Here is a 15,769-nt window from a genome sequence, read left to right on the forward strand (position 1 = left end):
GCTATTGGGTGCTTGGAGATCTTATTGACGTTTAGAGGCCGACGTCGTCGTTTTTACTGGCGTCGCCATGGTGATGTTTTTTGGAGCTGGAGTTGGGATCCCCGATCCCCCTGCGTTGCAATAGTCCGAGGCCCACGAAACCATGGGCTGCTTTTGCGGGTCCAGTGTTCGGCCACTTGGGACTCCACTTCGAGTTACTTGGGAATCGGGGACCGGCGCCGGGGCCGGTAATGCTGGACACAACTCGTTTTCACGACACGGTATGCCATTGAGATGGGACGCGAATTTTCCGGAAGAAAATCCGCATCCGACCCGGCACGCCGATCAACGGGTCTTCATTGTGATCCGATTATTTGGCACGCGGAATCGGAACCAAAATATTTCGATGCGACACGAACGGCAAATGCGATTACGGTAGGCCGATGCGAACAAATTGCTAGCTCAAGTTTGGATCGGGAAAATTATCGAAGAAGTCTTAAATCTATTGCATTTTTATCAATTCAGTCATAAACCTATTGATTTTGCCAAGTGAGCCATAAGAATTGCTATGTAATCGTTGATGTGGATATTTTTTGCTAATATTTTAATATTTACATTTTTTTTATTTTTACTTTTTATTTTGTTTTTTTTTTCAATTGATAAAACATGAAAATGTTTATAACTTAATTGACAAAATAAAAAATTCAAAAATTGAATTGACAAAACTGAAATATATTTGAAACTTTTTAGACAATTTTCTCAACCCCTTCGGCCATGATGGATCAAATCAAACACATAAGGGTCTCAAATTTAAACGCTTTCACGGGCCGTTTCTTCAACATATAAACGTGTTCGACTCAAATTGAAGTAGGAATAAAAACGTTTTATACATGGATTATAAACATTGAGCGGGCAAATTGATACTTTTAATCCGTTTACGATAACGATTAGGGATAATGAGACTCGTGATTTATGAGCTCACGGGCCATTTCTTCAATATATAAACGTGTTCGACTCAAATTTAAGCGGGAATAAAAACCGTTTATACATGGATTATAAATATAGAGCGAGCAAACTTGTTGCAACCTAAAAATCAAGTTTCTAGGCTAATGGATTATCAAGCTAATTATCTAATTAACTTAACTTGGACTCTTCCAAGTCCATACAAAATCGCAACTTATGGTTCACTATTTAACATGCGAATGATTTAACTTGGAGTCGCTACTAATCAATTCACGGTAGGCTAATTAGACACATAAATAAAGTATCGGGAGAAATACTTTAATTTTTACGAACCAGAGATTCATTGAGTTCGGGAACTTGGTTCGCTTAATATATCTATTAAGGCCCTTTCGGTACCTTTCATTTCAATGAAAATTATATAAGTTGGCAACTTTTGAGGATTGTGATTTAAAGTTCCAAATGTGTAATGTTCTTTAATTTTTTAATTTAAATGAATGATGCAATGCATGAATGTAATTGTATTGTAAGAACACAATTAGCCTAATGACATGAAAAAGTGACGATTGTTCCATTATAACATGAATGCATGATGAATTTTTTTTTTTTAAGTTTTTTTTTAATCCTAGTGACATGCAGAACAACATGACTACTAACCTACATGTTATGCAGCAAATGACATGAATTTAATCTAAATGACATGTTATATTAGACTAGACTAATCTACTAATTTAAAATGAACGAGCCTCATTCTAAATGACGTATGAGCGCGACATGACATCAATGACTTATAAGTTCATGACACGACGAATAATATGACACGTAAAAAATAATATAACAAAATGACATGCCGAACTATATGATATGACAGACTTTAATGACATTGCAAAACCATATGACGGGGCTAATCAATGCAGCATGAAAATGACATAACGATCACGTGACTACACCTATACGAAATGCATATGTAAAATAACATATTCAATCTACATGAATAAAATGTTCTAAGCTATATGCAATTTATATGAATGAGATATTTTTGTTTTTTTTTTTTTTTATATTTTTTTTTACGTAACAAATCAAATCATGCATGATCTTTTATGAAAATATTTTCCGATTTAGATTGAATAACGGATTGGATCGAGGAATCAAATCTGGTGGTTGAGATTAGATATTCCGATCCCCGTGCTATCGAGACAAATCTCGGGGTCGAGATTAGTCCGAATCTGCACGTTGTCGTAGGGGAAACCCCCTAATTTGAAACGGTTTTCTAATCTAAAAATATGGTCAAGTTATCAATAAAATTCAAATAGGCAATTATCATATATTGCAATATCAACGGATAAAGTTTGCCTAACTGAAATATCAACACAATATTTGCATCAATTCAAAAACGAGAAATAAAATATGAATGAATTGGATTTTTACCCGATCTGAAACAATTTCAGATTCGTGGCCTCCCGCTTAAACGCAATACGTCGCGGATGGAACCGGTTTGTGTGAGGATTCGTACGGCTTTGGAACCACAGCTTAGTTTGGCTTGCTCATAGTGGACTTGCGAATTGGATCGGTTCGGACGGGGAGCTCGGTGCTTGAATGGTCGCCATGGACGATCCGTCGGGTTGTTGACTCGAACAAGCCCGGGCCAAGAGAAGTAGCGACGGTGCGGGGCGAAATCGAGAGGCTTCGTGGCTGCAACAAACCTTTCAATTCAGAGCCACCACTCTCCTTGGAAAGACTGGAAGCTATCCGTCGATGACACCAAAAAAGATTACGGATGCTGGTTCTCTAACTTTTATCGGCGTGGATCCTTTTTGGCGTTAAATGCACATCCTGTTGAAGCCGTAGAGGTGTTTATGGAGAAAACATTTGGCTGACTCCTCTCGGGCTTCTCACTTTCCTTCTCTCTTTGTGTTGTGTAGTTGTCGAGCCCCCTGTGAAGAAGAACGTGAATGCCTTTTATAGACCAAGACGACTTGAGCTTCTTCAAAACAAATCAAATCTCTCTTTGTATCTTTTTGAAAGTACGGAGCTGTTGGAGCTGTTTTGATCCGTGGGGATTTTTCGAGAATTTCGACAATGACCACTTGAGCTCTTTCAATGCAATCTATTCTGTTTCGCTCATATTGAGACGAATGTGTCTACGTTCATCACCGTTGGCCCATTCACGAGTATTGCTCTTTTGCCGATATTTCTCCAACCACATCCTCATTGATTTTGAATATCGAAGATATGCTCCATCTTACCAGATTTTCAACCTTCTTTTTCCCGCGGTTGCTTTCTTTCAATTAATTCTTGGACGCATGCACACTTTCCTTCCATTTGTTAATCAAATAGCACACTGCAAGGCCAAGAAATTGATTAAATTTTGGAAGAATTATATTGAATCTTTTGCTATGGTAGCAGTACTATTTCTCCATTGGGATTTTCGGAACTCATGTTCCTTTTATTCCCATGGACTTTAAACAATTCCCTGCATCAATCTCAAGCAAAACTAAGTAGGTTATGAATCGAACATTTAAGCATGTCTGCTGCCGGTCCAATGTAAACGTCCAATGTGATCTATGCTAAATTAAACTAGACTATATGAAAATGATTTGAACGTTTTTGCTAGGGATTAAGGTTAATCCCTACTTTTTATGCAAAAAATGATAAAATAGGAAATCAAAATTTAGGTGTCAACAAAACTGATACTTTTAATCCGTTTACGATAAATTTATGTGTTGTACAGTTAGGAATAACGAGACTAATGATTTATGAGCTCACGGGCCATTTCTTCAACAAATAAACGTGTTCGACTCAAATTTAAGTGGGAATAAAAACCGTTTATACATGGATCATAAACATAGAACAGACAAATTGATACTTTTAATCCGTTGATGATAAATTTATGTGTTGTATGTTTGCGATAAATTTATGTGTTGTACAACTAAGGATCATGATCCTAATGATTTATGAATTATGACCCAACATGTAATGTAATCCAAAATTTATAATTTATGCTCAATTTAGTTTTTGAATCATATAAAAATATTTAATATTGATTCACGGACTGTATTAAACAAATTTAAACGGATTATTTGTGCCGTTTTCCCACGCAGCTAACATGTTATTGGCGTCCAGTCCACCGTCCATGCATTAATATCTATTTGTGGAGGAAAGGAACAGCAGCTTCCCCGTAGTTGCAGTCAAACACAAGTCAACCGATCCCACCAGATCTTAACCATAAAATCACGACCAGCTTCCTCTGCGTTTTCGTTTTCTTCGGCACAGATTCTGCAAAGGAAGGCCTCTCGAGAAATGGATTCTCCGGCGGTCGACCACCTCGAACCCTGGCGCGACCTCCGCAACAAGGTGGTGATGGTCACCGGCGCCTCCTCGGGCCTCGGCCGCGAGTCCTGCCTCGACCTGGCCAGAGCCGGCTGCCGCATCGTCGCCGCCGCGCGCCGCGTCGATCGGCTCAAGTCCCTCTGCGACGAGATCGACGGCCTCGGCTCGCCCCCGGGCCGGAGAGCCGTGGCCGTGGAGCTCGACATCACGGCCGGCGGAGCCGCCGTTGAGAGTTCCGTGAGGAGGGCTTGGGATGCGTTCGGGCATATCGATGCGCTGATCAACAACGCTGGGGTCCGAGGTATAACAATTCCTGCTTATTTGTTTCGACTTTCAGTTTCTCCGTATCTATTTTGTGCTAATAGTTGCTGAAATCGAGGAGGAGGCTGACATAACACTAGCTTGCCGGTTACGTGTTTGAGGAATTTCACCAGAACACGATTTTCGGTTTTACTTGCGTTAGTTGATGGTTGAATTGGTTTCTGCCACAATTTGAATTACTGTGTTGAATTTGACATCGAGCCGGTGGATTTTTAAGCTGTCGGAGTACTCAAAATTCGAGCTTAGACTGAATCGGTATTTGATTTTCGAGGAAAGAATACGGAAAATATCTGACTGCCTATTAATTCTCTGCATCGTGTTCAAGCAGAAAACTACATTTGGTTGTGCTTTCAAGATCTTTAGATGACAATAACGTGGTGGTGGATATTTAAGCAAAAGAAAAATAGCATCTTACCTGCCATATCATTATCATGATAATGTATGGTACAATATCATGTAGAGTCCTTTAGAAAGATCTCTCTGCAAGTCACTTCCTTGTGCAATTGACTTGCTCCTGTTGAGTCCTCAGTCACCACGCCATCGAGTAAGCATTTAGAGGGGAACGTATGTCGTACCGAGCAGCTGCGAATCAAGCACAAGATTATGTTGAAAGCAGAGCAATTGGTGCTTATACTCTTCCAAATGCCACCTGGACTATGAGTCATGTTCCCTCGGAGTATGTTGGGTATACACCTATGACCTAGTGCAAATTAAACGGCCTTTGATTCTGACTGAATATGCCGGTATTTGGAATATGTTCAGCTCAGATGTGGCCTTTTACCTGCTTCTGGATTCAGTTAACCAAATAGTTGCTTCTTCTTTGCTCAATAAGTGTTGATGACTGTTGTCCCTTTCTTTCCTTGTTTTTGACTCCTCAGCACCTTCCTTTTCCTAAGTCCTCTGCAGGCATCTTTTGTGGGATTTACATGCTTCACACACTCCTTCTGCCAATTGAAGTTGCATCCATAAGCGAATGAAAATTGTTTGTAATTTATAATTGGGCCGGTACATACTTGCAATTCAGCACGGTCACTGCATACTCTCTCTTGCTTGTTCCATTCTCCGAAGCAGATGCCCTTTTCTTTCGATGTACTTCTTTAGGCAATTTGTTGTCCAAATTCTGGAACAGCATATGGAATGATCATTCTTTCTTGCGACCCAGGATCTGTAAAATCTCCACTAGATTTGTCTGAGGAGGAATGGAATGATATCGTCAAGACAAACCTGACAGGATCATGGCTGGTGTCAAAATATGTTTGCATACGCATGCGTGATGCTCACCAGGGAGGATCCATTATCAATATTTCCTCTATCGCTGGTCTTCATCGAGGACAACTTCCCGGGGGCGTTGCATATGCTTCTTCAAAGGCAGGCCTAAATACCATGACAAAGGTAATGATAACTTTAACATGGCAGGCAGTCAAGTCATTCGCTTTCTGATTGAATAATCTTCTGCTATAGATATGTAGGGCAAGTTTTCTCTTTTATAATACAATTACTGGCTGCAACAACTTCCATTAAGCTTTTAGCAAATGTAGTTGTTCCTTGGAATAGAGTTACAGGACTCCTTTCTGTATCGTATCAACTTTCTGTTGCTTTGAGCTTGGTTTGCGGGTTTCACATGGTTGCCTAGATTCCATGAGATAATGAGAACAAAGTTTTGACCAATGATGATATCATTGATAACAGGTCATGGCCTTGGAACTTGGGGCGCACAAAATCAGAGTGAACTCAATTTCACCCGGACTTTTTAAATCGGAGATCACGGAAAGTCTCATGCAGAGAGACTGGCTGAATAATGTGGCTGAGAGAACCGTCCCTCTGAGAACATTTGGGACCTCCGATCCGGCTTTGACGACGCTCATCCGCTACTTGATTCACGACTCCTCGGAGTACGTCACGGGCAACATTTTCATCGTTGACGCGGGGGCCACCTTGCCAGGCGTCCCTATTTTCTCTTCACTATGAAAGGTCAACCAGCTACAGGGCGAGGCATGCCGAACAGATCAGCAGAGTTGCTTTGCTGCGGGATCACAGTGTTCTTAGAGATGTACTGTGTTGCTTGGATCTAAGTGTTGCTAATATGTGTTAATAATGAATAATCTAGCCTCAGCCATTTGAATTCCACTGTACTAAGGGACTTCTTTTGGTAATCGATGCGATGATAACTTTTTTGAAAACGGGGTATGTCTTCATGAAAACAGAGTTAGACCGATTATGGAGATATATAGATGTAGAGACCTGACTCTCATATGGTTGGTCAATGTGAAGGAGATGAACTGTAAGCAATATCCTCCTAATCTTTCAACATCGCCAATTTTATTGGCGAGTCATAGCCATCCAAACACTAACGAGAAGTATTTTCGATGTTACCATGGCGTTCCCGATCAACATGGAAGAAAGAGAAGCCAAAATTACTCTTAAAATTGAAAATTGAAGCTGAATTCGAGAAAGAAGTAAAGGAAAGGGAAGCCAAAATCGCCCTTTAAAATGAAATTTGAATTTGACAAAAGAAAAATAAAATAAAACCATGTTTAAAGTAAAGGAAAGGGAAGCCAAAATCGCCCTTTAAAATGAAATTTGAATTTGACAAAAAAAAAAAGAAGCGAAATTGCAAAAAAATTTGGACCATTTCTCGATTTGTGCGTGTCATCCTTGCGCAGGGGCCATGCTAATCTTCTCTGTATCGTTCCAATTTTATCGGATGTCTCCGAAGAGACAACCTCTTTCACGCCTTCCTGCGTATAAAAACCGTTTGCTTTTTCTCGGGTAGGGCGATGTGGGACTTCTTATGGTTCCAAAGCCCACACTCGATTATTGGGCCAGGCCTTTCCTGTCATTCACGGCCCAATTCAATTTTTAATCGTCAATCTTATCCTTTTCTCTTCATCATTACTTACCCATTTTATTTCTGCGGTATCGTCGCTGCTTCCGACACTCCTGTTCTTCGTCTCCTCTGCTTAAATCAAATCATCACTTGACGACCATCATCCTCGAACCATCCGAATTATTTCCGCTGTTTAAACTTCACAAGGGATCGTCGGGACATGTCGTATGGGGAATTGAATTTACGCGTATAGCGTTTAGACACAGTTTTTTTCGAGAAAGAAGCTCCATCAATCAGGTTGGTGTCTCTAATGAACCCGGGCGCCTCTTCAGGCTTCACTGATCATCGTATTCGGAGCCCTTGTTCGATCTTTAATGGTTTAATTCAGTTCGATTTTCATCCGGTGATATCTTCTTCGATCGTAGATGACTGGTGCTTCGTTGAATCAGGTTCCTCTTGTGGAGTTGGCCATTGTTACTGGGATTCGATATGCTAACGCAGAGGACTTTGGATAAGACTTCGCGGGGCGGCGCATTCTTTGGTCGTAAGGTAGTTTCGCTGAAGGCCAACATGAGAGGGGCTTTTCCGTTTGTCAGTGCATCGAGCACTCAAGGTGATATGCTGGAGAGGTTCTCTTCCAGCTCTAGCGCATCCACGGCCAATGAAGTCGGAGCTGAAGATCGCTCTCTCGAGGGTAGCATTGGCTATTCGCGGAACAGCAGCGCGTATGTGACAAGTAGACTTTGTCTCATTTGGGATATTGTTTTATATGCCTGAAATTGCTGCTTAATAATTTGGTTTTGCTTACAAATGCTTTGTGTATGCGATGGGAAAGATCACGTCAAGAAATCATATTCCCTCTGAATTTTGTTTGCTTTATTGATTTTTTTTTTAACATCTCGTTTGTCCTATTTCCGTGGAACTTTATCTTTTAGACATTGCATAATTCTGGTTATAGTTCGTTTTTTTGTTGGTGTGCAAATGCGTTGGGTGAGTTGGCTTTTCTACCGTGACTGATTGTTGGCTGGGTAAATGGTTAGTTTAATTGGTAAAAATATGAATCTGTCTGATCGATAAGGCATTAATTGTTGCCACTTTTCTTAAGTTGTTTTAGAGATCATGAGGCTAGTTTAATGAATCGATCATCTTCATGCTTACACGAGGCGCTTGCAATTCTGCAGTCAAGGATACTCAGTACCTCGGAGTAGGTACGCAAACAATCGTTATCGGGGTACGTTATTCAATGAAACATGTGGAAGTTTCGGTTGGGATCTTAAGGCTGCAAATGACGTCAATGTTTGTGATGCTCGGTGTTTCTCAACTCGTGATTATACCAGCCATTGTGTTGAGAAGAACACAAGGGAGGTTGGTAAGGTGCAACCGTGCAACAAATTGTATCTTTCAGCTTTTTGATTTGTTGCCCATGCATGTTATCTTAGTGTTTGTACGGTTTTGTTGATGTGTGTCTTGTTTCGTCTCCTTGATATATTAAGTCATGACATCAATCTTTCCGTATTGCAGCTTTTAGGAAGCATTCCAAGGTATGTGAAGATCGTAGAAGTTGGTCCAAGGGATGGATTGCAAAATGAGAAGGAGATTGTGCCTACTAAAGTAAAGGTTGAGTTGATAAAAATGCTAGTCTCTTCAGGTTTGCCTGTTGTTGAGGCCACGAGTTTTGTCTCACCAAAATGGGTGCCACAGGTACTCAACCCCTCTTGTAGAAATCTGGACCCTTTTTCCATTCTGAAGCGTTCTTTGTTAATGGGTTAGATAGTTGTTCTCCATCTCTTTCCCATGCAATGAATTTTCTGTCTGTGATATTTGTTAATTGTCATTCTACTTTTGAATAATTGGATGAGAAAATTGTGTACGTCCTTAAGATAGAGAAATAATAACATACTTAACGTTTAGGAATAGTGAGGATGCGTAACTACATTGAGTGAATAGTCGTCTCATTCCATATTATCATATTCAATTTCTTGGTCTTGGTTAATGAGGTAGAGTGAGTTTAATCAAATTTTCTTGTCGTCCTGTTAGTTGGAACTGTTGTATTCCTTTAATGCTCAATAAACATTTCTGGCTTTTTAGCTAAATTTTACTATGTTTCATCGGTTAAACCATATTGCCAATATAAAGTGTTCCCATCATGAACTTTATTGTGATTGAACAGCTAGGAGATGCAAAGGATGTTATGGAAGCAATTCGAAATTTTGAAGGTGCTAGATTTCCTGTGTTAACTCCTAATCTTAAAGTAAGTATAGTTGAGTATTTAGTAACAAAGTTTATGTCTCAGCATATGGGATCATTCGGCATGGTGAGAATTTCACATTCTTTCAGGGATTTGAAGCTGCAGTTGCAGCAGGAGCCAAGGAAGTGGCCGTCTTTGCTTCCGCTTCAGAATCTTTCTCCAAGTCAAATATAAATTGCAGCATAGAGGAGAGTCTTAAACGTTACCATGATGTTTCTCTTGCAGCTGAGAAGGCGTCAGTTCCTATCCGTGGGTAGGTCTTTTGACTTAGAGTATTAATCTGCAGAGAAGAGAAGTCGTCTTGTCTTTCTGGTCCAAGTGAATATTGTCTATTAAAATGATCTCTTTTGGAACTGAAAACCAGAGAAATAGGATGTTGATATAGTTTAAGTAGTTTGAGCCGACTGGAAGAATTTGAACAGAGATCTGCTCTCATTCATGTTGCTTTTAGGAAACAATTGTTTATTCGAGGACATAGCGCAATTGTTATGTAACTTAGGCGCAAGTCTAGTCACATAAATAACACATCTTGTGGTGGCGGTGGGTATTTCAGAAAGTTGTTGGAACTGCTTTTGATATTGTAGATGGAGACCAATAAATTTATGGATATACAGCAGTTACATTTGATATTTGAACTTCTCTACACAGTGTAATTGCTTGTCTTGAACTTGGCCTACACATAGGCGTGGCCAGAAGTACTTCTCTTCTCCTTGTTGTCCATTTTGGCTGTACAGTATCTATGTTAGTGATCACAATTCATAGTTTTGTACAGTTATACTGCATCACAAAACAACCTTCTCATTTTGGCTAATTAATTTCTCCTATGAGGGCAAGGTGAAATTCTAAAGAACAATTCTATTACCTGTATAGGATAAAATGTGTTGGCTCAAGAGAATTACATGGAAAATAACACTTTGTAGCTACTTTTCGAGAATCACGTTGGACATCCTTGGAATGATGAGATCAAGTACCCAATATCCTCATTCACAACGTTGGTTGACTCTCAAGACATGTAGAAGAGAGAGAATGGTAAGGTCATGAAAGATGGATGCTGTGCGTGGAGGAGAGAGTGAGTTGCGAAGGATAGTGTGAGGCCTCCAACTGTCTGCAAGAGCAATTTTGAGCAATCAACGTACTAAAATCCAGTGCTGTGAACAGTGATTGTCCTGACAGATATGAAGGAGGTTGCATACTGTTTCTTGGTGTGCCAACTAATAATGTAACATCTAATTTCTTAAAGTTGGGAATGCCTAGTCTAATTATGAGGATCGCAAATGATAATTCTAACTCCCAAACATATGGTTTAAGGTTTCCAATAGACTGTTTGTGCAGTTTCTTCTTTAGCAAGCATGATGTTACTGATTTAAGATTTCATCTTCAGATACATATCATGTGTTGCGGGGTGTCCAGTGGAAGGGAAGGTACCTCCAATGAAAGTCGCATATGTGGCAGAAAAGCTTTATGATATGGGTTGCTCTGAAATATCTCTTGGAGATACGATCGGCGTTGGTACTCCTGGTAGTACTTAATTTGTCTGCTCTAGTTTTTGCAACAGATTTTTTTTTTTCTTTTAACATGCTTATGTTCTAACGCATACGTGACACCTTTTATTGGCCATTGCAGAGTTGTTATCATCTCTGTTTTCTTGCAGTGGAAGAAAAGATGACCTTTCTTGTGTTTGTATATTCTGTAATATTGTCTACTAACATTTCCGAATTCTTAGGTCAAATCTTTGTTTAGTAACGTGTGAATGAAAAGAAAAAGGACTGATCAGTAACATTTGTTCCATCTAAATCTGGCCCCCATGCTATTTTCTCTCTTAAATTTGGAGGCTGACATTGTCATGTCTGATTTTTCAAGGAGCAGCTCTAGGACTTTGTTGTGGGAAACGCTGCTAAAGTCTGCATACTTTATCAGGCCTTGTGAAAAACATGACATGCTGTATTGGAAGCTTGTGCTTATCATGGCTTTAGGAATTTTTTGTTTTCTTAAATTAACTACCAGAGCCATTGGTTAGATACTACTCTAGAATAGTATTTTTTAATATTGTGTTGGGTGCAATGGGTGAAGGGACAGTTAATATGCAGGATGGTTAGATTTAGAAAAAGACCTTCTGGGCGACTAGTATGTTGAATTGCTATTAATGCTATGTTTGCGAAATTGATGAGAATGGGGGGAAAAGAAGATTTGGAAGGAGCGAGTAATAAGAGGAGGGAGAATTTAAGATAAGGGGTATCTTCTTTGCATTTTCTTCCCTCACCATGCTTCCATAAAAGAGCATTAGCTGGAGTCCCTCTATGGGGGCCTTAAATTATTCTTATTCCTATATTCTACTTGCTTTGACCTTTCACGTAGTTTTGATCTTCTTTGATAATTTAGGTTCCGTGGTCCCAATGCTTGAAGCTGTTATGAATGTCGTCCCTGTTGATAAGCTAGCTGTTCATTTTCATGATACTTATGGACAGGCTCTTTCAAATATTTTAGCATCCTTACAGGTAAGCAAACGTTTTTAGGAAATTGAGTTCAGGACGTCTTCTTGCATCTTTTTTAGTAACTTTGGAGGTTGAGTGATGATTTATTAACTGTCCGGATTCTGGTCAGTGAAATCATTAGTAAACCACTTTTTCTCTATTCAACGTCAAAATAGCTTGATGACTGATAAGTTCGAATGTACATTCAATTGTCTTACGAGTTGTAAAATACAGTATCTTTATTAAGAAGTTGCTATACACGTCTTTTCATTTTCCACGTGAGGAAATTCAGTACTTTTGAGTGCAGGCTGACTGATTTTTTCTGCCTTGCCGTGATAATTGTTCTATAGCAAAAATGTGTTCAATACTATGGAACTTGAAAGAAAGGTAAGCTAACATAGAGGAAATAATATTGCACTGACTTTAGGACGAAATAATTATGAATTAACAAGAAAATTAAACAACTTAGGTCACTTGACTTCATGTTTGAGGGCATCTGTATGTGCTTATTATTTGAAATTCAGAAATTAGTTTGCGGCAGGCAAAATTAAGCAGTCGAGCTCCAATTCCTCCCTTTTCTCACAGTATGTGCCTGCAAAGGCATTATTCTATGTTTCACCGTTTTTTGGAGCAATCACTTTCATGCTTAGTTCAATACGGTGTTATGGTTTGGAGGTCCTCGTGTTTGGTTCCTCATACTCGCATTTATTATACTCCAATTTAGAGTTTGGACGTGATAGGCTTTAACATTCGTTGTCCTATCAGCCTTTTCTCTGGTAAAGGTTTTTAAGGTCTTTTTTTCTCCGGTGGGGTTGGTTTTCTGTGGGAGAGTTCAAAATACACAAATCATATCTCTGCCCTTTGGTCTAAGAGCTTAAAGCTGAGTAATTGATTGCGCATTCAGTTTAAGAGAAACATGACATGTTTTCTTTAACTCCGCTGCATGTTTCAGAAATAGGAAAAGATTAATCATCCTTTTCTATTTATGCACAGATGGGTAAATGATATAGGAACAGATTGATCGTCTTTTTTCTGTTTATGCACAGATGGGTATTGCAACAGTAGATTCATCGGTCGCTGGCCTTGGGGGTTGTCCATATGCTAAAGGTGCATCTGGTAATGTTGCAACGGAGGATGTTGTTTACATGCTAGATGGAATTGGAGTGACGACCAATGTGGACCTCGGAAAGGTCATGTTAGCTGGGGATTTCATCTGTAAGCATCTGGGACGTCCATCACGTTCGAAGACCGCAACTGCCCTGAGAACAAGCACAGCTCACGTGTCTAAGCTTTGAGGTACTTGGGAGAGCCATCGCGTTTCTTGCTTACTTTCAAGTTTCAAACTGTGATAAAACTGTACTGCAATACATAAAGCAGGGGCAAATTCCCCGTTTTATTTAAATTTCCACCTTGGCCTGGACTGTTTCCCCAAGACCTCTCTGTCTTGTATGATTTAAAATACCCGGTCTAGTCTCTGCCCTGGAGAGAGAGAGAGAGAGCTCCTGGAAAATGCACATTTTGGTGCCTCAGATGTCCCAGGAAACCCTTCATAAGCAGCGAATGGCGTTCTTGTGGAAAGGAGTATTGATGAGAATGTCGGATGGGTTGGTGGGTCGGAGAGAGGTTGGTGGTCTGCAATATGAGAGATGGACCGAAACAAAGACTGCATTAAACACCTCTTTTAAAGTTCTGAGAACTTGTCCTTCGGAGGTGGTTGGCCCTGAGGCATTTGGAACAGGGGAGGCCAAAAACCATTGGTGAATGCAAGGATGCAGTAGCAGCGATAATGGAGGACTTCCGCTTTCTAGTCTAAAAAAGAACGATTTCCATAGAAGTGTGGCCCTTGCAACCAATCAGGGAAACTTCACAGTTTCAAAGGAGTGATTGTGCAAAACACAAGACAGACAGTACATTGACAACTATAAACAAATCCTTAATTAGTTGCTAAACAGTTTGACTTGAGGCATTCTTTAACAAAACCACCAACGTGCCGTGCATAATTTTTGTCGATCGATTCTTGATAGCTAATTGATACACCGAAAGAAGAGAACGTTGCAGGTTTGAGTTATGAGTGGTTCACGATACATTCTGGGGTGTCGTAAACTCCAAACTCCAGAAGGCAGCTCTCTCTTTTCTGGCAAAAGCTTTTGAAGGCTGTTGGGACCCAGTTTTTGAGGAAAGCTTTCTTCACGTGTACTGCCGTCTGGTCTGTCTAGTTGTTTAATGGAGAATCCAGGTCCTCAGAGGCTTCTTTCCCTAGGGCTTCTTTTAGTATCGAAAAGAGAATTCTCCGCATCGATTGCTCGTGTCACCGACGAGTTGGTGATAGAAAGCTGGTGAAGAATTGAAGGCCGAGAGGGAAGATGGTGCAATCAGACATGGAGAAACTTATACATGTTTTGCATGAGCTAATTTTCTAAGCAAGTGGGAAGAATAGGACGCAAAAGATTGCTTTATGCAGGAGTTTTGGGGATGGTACCCCGTAATTTTTTTTTTTAATGGAGATTTTGAGACAATGTAAGATGAGAGTGGATAGGCCTGGTTATCCTAACGGAGTTCGTAAGAACTCGGAACAAGTAGCTCAGCCCTGTTTATTCGGTGTTATACCCATTTCTTAACGAGGAAAGCAAGTGCTTTCACACCATCAAGTGCAGACAATTTCATATTTAGATCTACTTTTCATTTTTGAGTTACGTACCTTCTAAGGACCTTGTGGGCATTTTTTGTGTGTGAGAGAGAGAGAGAGATTGTTTGCTTACATTCATGATTTGATGTGAAGGATTCTCGAGATATTGTAGTTGATTGACTTTTGTTAACATGGTTTTCTGGTAAAGCAAGGAGACTTCTTGCACTAGTAATCTTTCTTCCAAGGGAAGTTTTTTGCACATTTGGTTATAGGCATCTTCTTCATAACAGTTACAGCTGCTGCGAAGAAGGAAGTGCCGCGACAGGTCAAGGACCGGACCGGACCGGTCATGTGCCGAGAGATTGCTCTCCCAAAAGCTCAAAAATGGCAAAGGCCAGTGGTTCTCTCTGGCAGAAAACTCAACGTTGGAATTCAATTCACACTGCCATGCAGGGTTTGGGCTTTTGTCCAGGTTTCGTTATAAATGAGACATGACATATGAAGCCACAGTCTGCTCACCTGCTGCCATAACCAGAGCTGGAGTCTCAGTTCTAGTCCTCGCAACCGTCCAAGAGTAACCACGTGTTTATGAAACGTATACGTGGCTAACGTCTGCTTTTCCCCAATGACCCAGATTTTGTTCATGCATGGAGAAGAGAAGAGGAGAGGAGAAGAGATTATCTCAAACGTAAGAAACTTGGGAATCCATTGGAGCTTTACTCGCAGAGACGGGAGTTATCTCATACTGCATGATTGGTCACTGTTCTCTCAGCTGGAGATGGTTCAATCGCATTCGCTATTTTTTTTTTTTCAATAGAGTTGCTGTACAGTTCTTTCTTCATCCCGTGAACATTATATATCAGGCGTCCAGCTTTGACTCCATTTCATCCTTTTTGGCAACGTCCTCCAAAATACTTTAAGCTCTCTCTCTCTCTCTCTCTCTGTTTGAAACTTATAAATCGGGAAAATGACCCCCATAAGTGTCATCACTTTCGAATGGCACTCAC

The 15,769-nt window shown here is 40.2% G+C and overlaps 2 protein-coding genes and 1 non-coding gene across 5 annotated transcripts; 2 read left to right on the top strand and 1 right to left on the bottom strand.

Annotated features, from left to right (window-relative positions):
- Positions 1 to 4,118: 4,118 nt before the first annotated feature.
- LOC115730625 (3-oxoacyl-[acyl-carrier-protein] reductase FabG-like) lies at positions 4,119 to 6,764 on the top strand. The gene is made up of 3 exons (XM_030661243.2): positions 4,119 to 4,570; positions 5,753 to 5,982; positions 6,280 to 6,764. The coding sequence occupies exons 1-3, from the start codon at positions 4,240 to 4,242 to the stop codon at positions 6,556 to 6,558; spliced, it is 840 nt and encodes a 279-aa protein (XP_030517103.1). The 5' UTR covers positions 4,119 to 4,239; the 3' UTR covers positions 6,559 to 6,764.
- A 443-nt stretch (positions 6,765 to 7,207) lies between these two features.
- On the bottom strand, positions 7,208 to 7,310 carry LOC115734121. Its single transcript, XR_004014610.1, has one exon. It is a non-coding gene; the product is annotated as a U6 spliceosomal RNA (small nuclear RNA).
- A 180-nt stretch (positions 7,311 to 7,490) lies between these two features.
- On the top strand, positions 7,491 to 13,568 carry LOC115730607 (hydroxymethylglutaryl-CoA lyase, mitochondrial-like). Of its 3 annotated transcripts, none has more exons than XM_030661217.2 (9): positions 7,491 to 7,714; positions 7,867 to 8,142; positions 8,599 to 8,791; positions 8,939 to 9,118; positions 9,588 to 9,668; positions 9,755 to 9,918; positions 11,047 to 11,183; positions 12,045 to 12,160; positions 13,183 to 13,568. In XM_030661217.2, exons 2-9 carry the CDS (start codon positions 7,907 to 7,909, stop codon positions 13,429 to 13,431), a joined length of 1,356 nt encoding a protein of 451 aa, XP_030517077.1. In that variant the 5' UTR covers positions 7,491 to 7,714; positions 7,867 to 7,906; the 3' UTR covers positions 13,432 to 13,568. The 3 variants fall into 3 exon arrangements, with proteins under 3 accessions (XP_030517077.1, XP_030517085.1, XP_030517093.1); XM_030661225.2 differs by having other exon boundaries at positions 7,867 to 8,138; positions 8,599 to 8,786; XM_030661233.2 differs by lacking the exon at positions 7,491 to 7,714 and having other exon boundaries at positions 7,929 to 8,142; positions 8,599 to 8,786.
- The last annotated feature ends 2,201 nt before the right edge of the window (positions 13,569 to 15,769 follow it).

The sequence above is a fragment of the Rhodamnia argentea genome, chromosome 10, assembly GCF_020921035.1.
Source record: "Rhodamnia argentea isolate NSW1041297 chromosome 10, ASM2092103v1, whole genome shotgun sequence".
In the NCBI taxonomy this organism is placed as follows: Eukaryota; Viridiplantae; Streptophyta; class Magnoliopsida; order Myrtales; family Myrtaceae; genus Rhodamnia; species Rhodamnia argentea.

Bases quoted from the DNA above. Each gene is read 5' to 3' on its own strand.
- LOC115730607 (XM_030661217.2), top strand. From the start codon at position 7,907: ATGCTAACGCAGAGGACTTTGGATAAGACTTCGCGGGGCGGCGCATTC. The intron at 9,669-9,754 runs GTAAGTATAGTT...ACATTCTTTCAG, and splicing joins TGTTAACTCCTAATCTTAAA to GGATTTGAAGCTGCAGTTGC. The intron at 11,184-12,044 runs GTAGTACTTAAT...TTGATAATTTAG, and splicing joins GATCGGCGTTGGTACTCCTG to GTTCCGTGGTCCCAATGCTT.
- LOC115730625 (XM_030661243.2), top strand. From the start codon at position 4,240: ATGGATTCTCCGGCGGTCGACCACCTCGAACCCTGGCGCGACCTCCGC. The intron at 4,571-5,752 runs GTATAACAATTC...CTTGCGACCCAG, and splicing joins CAACAACGCTGGGGTCCGAG to GATCTGTAAAATCTCCACTA. The intron at 5,983-6,279 runs GTAATGATAACT...CATTGATAACAG, and splicing joins GCCTAAATACCATGACAAAG to GTCATGGCCTTGGAACTTGG.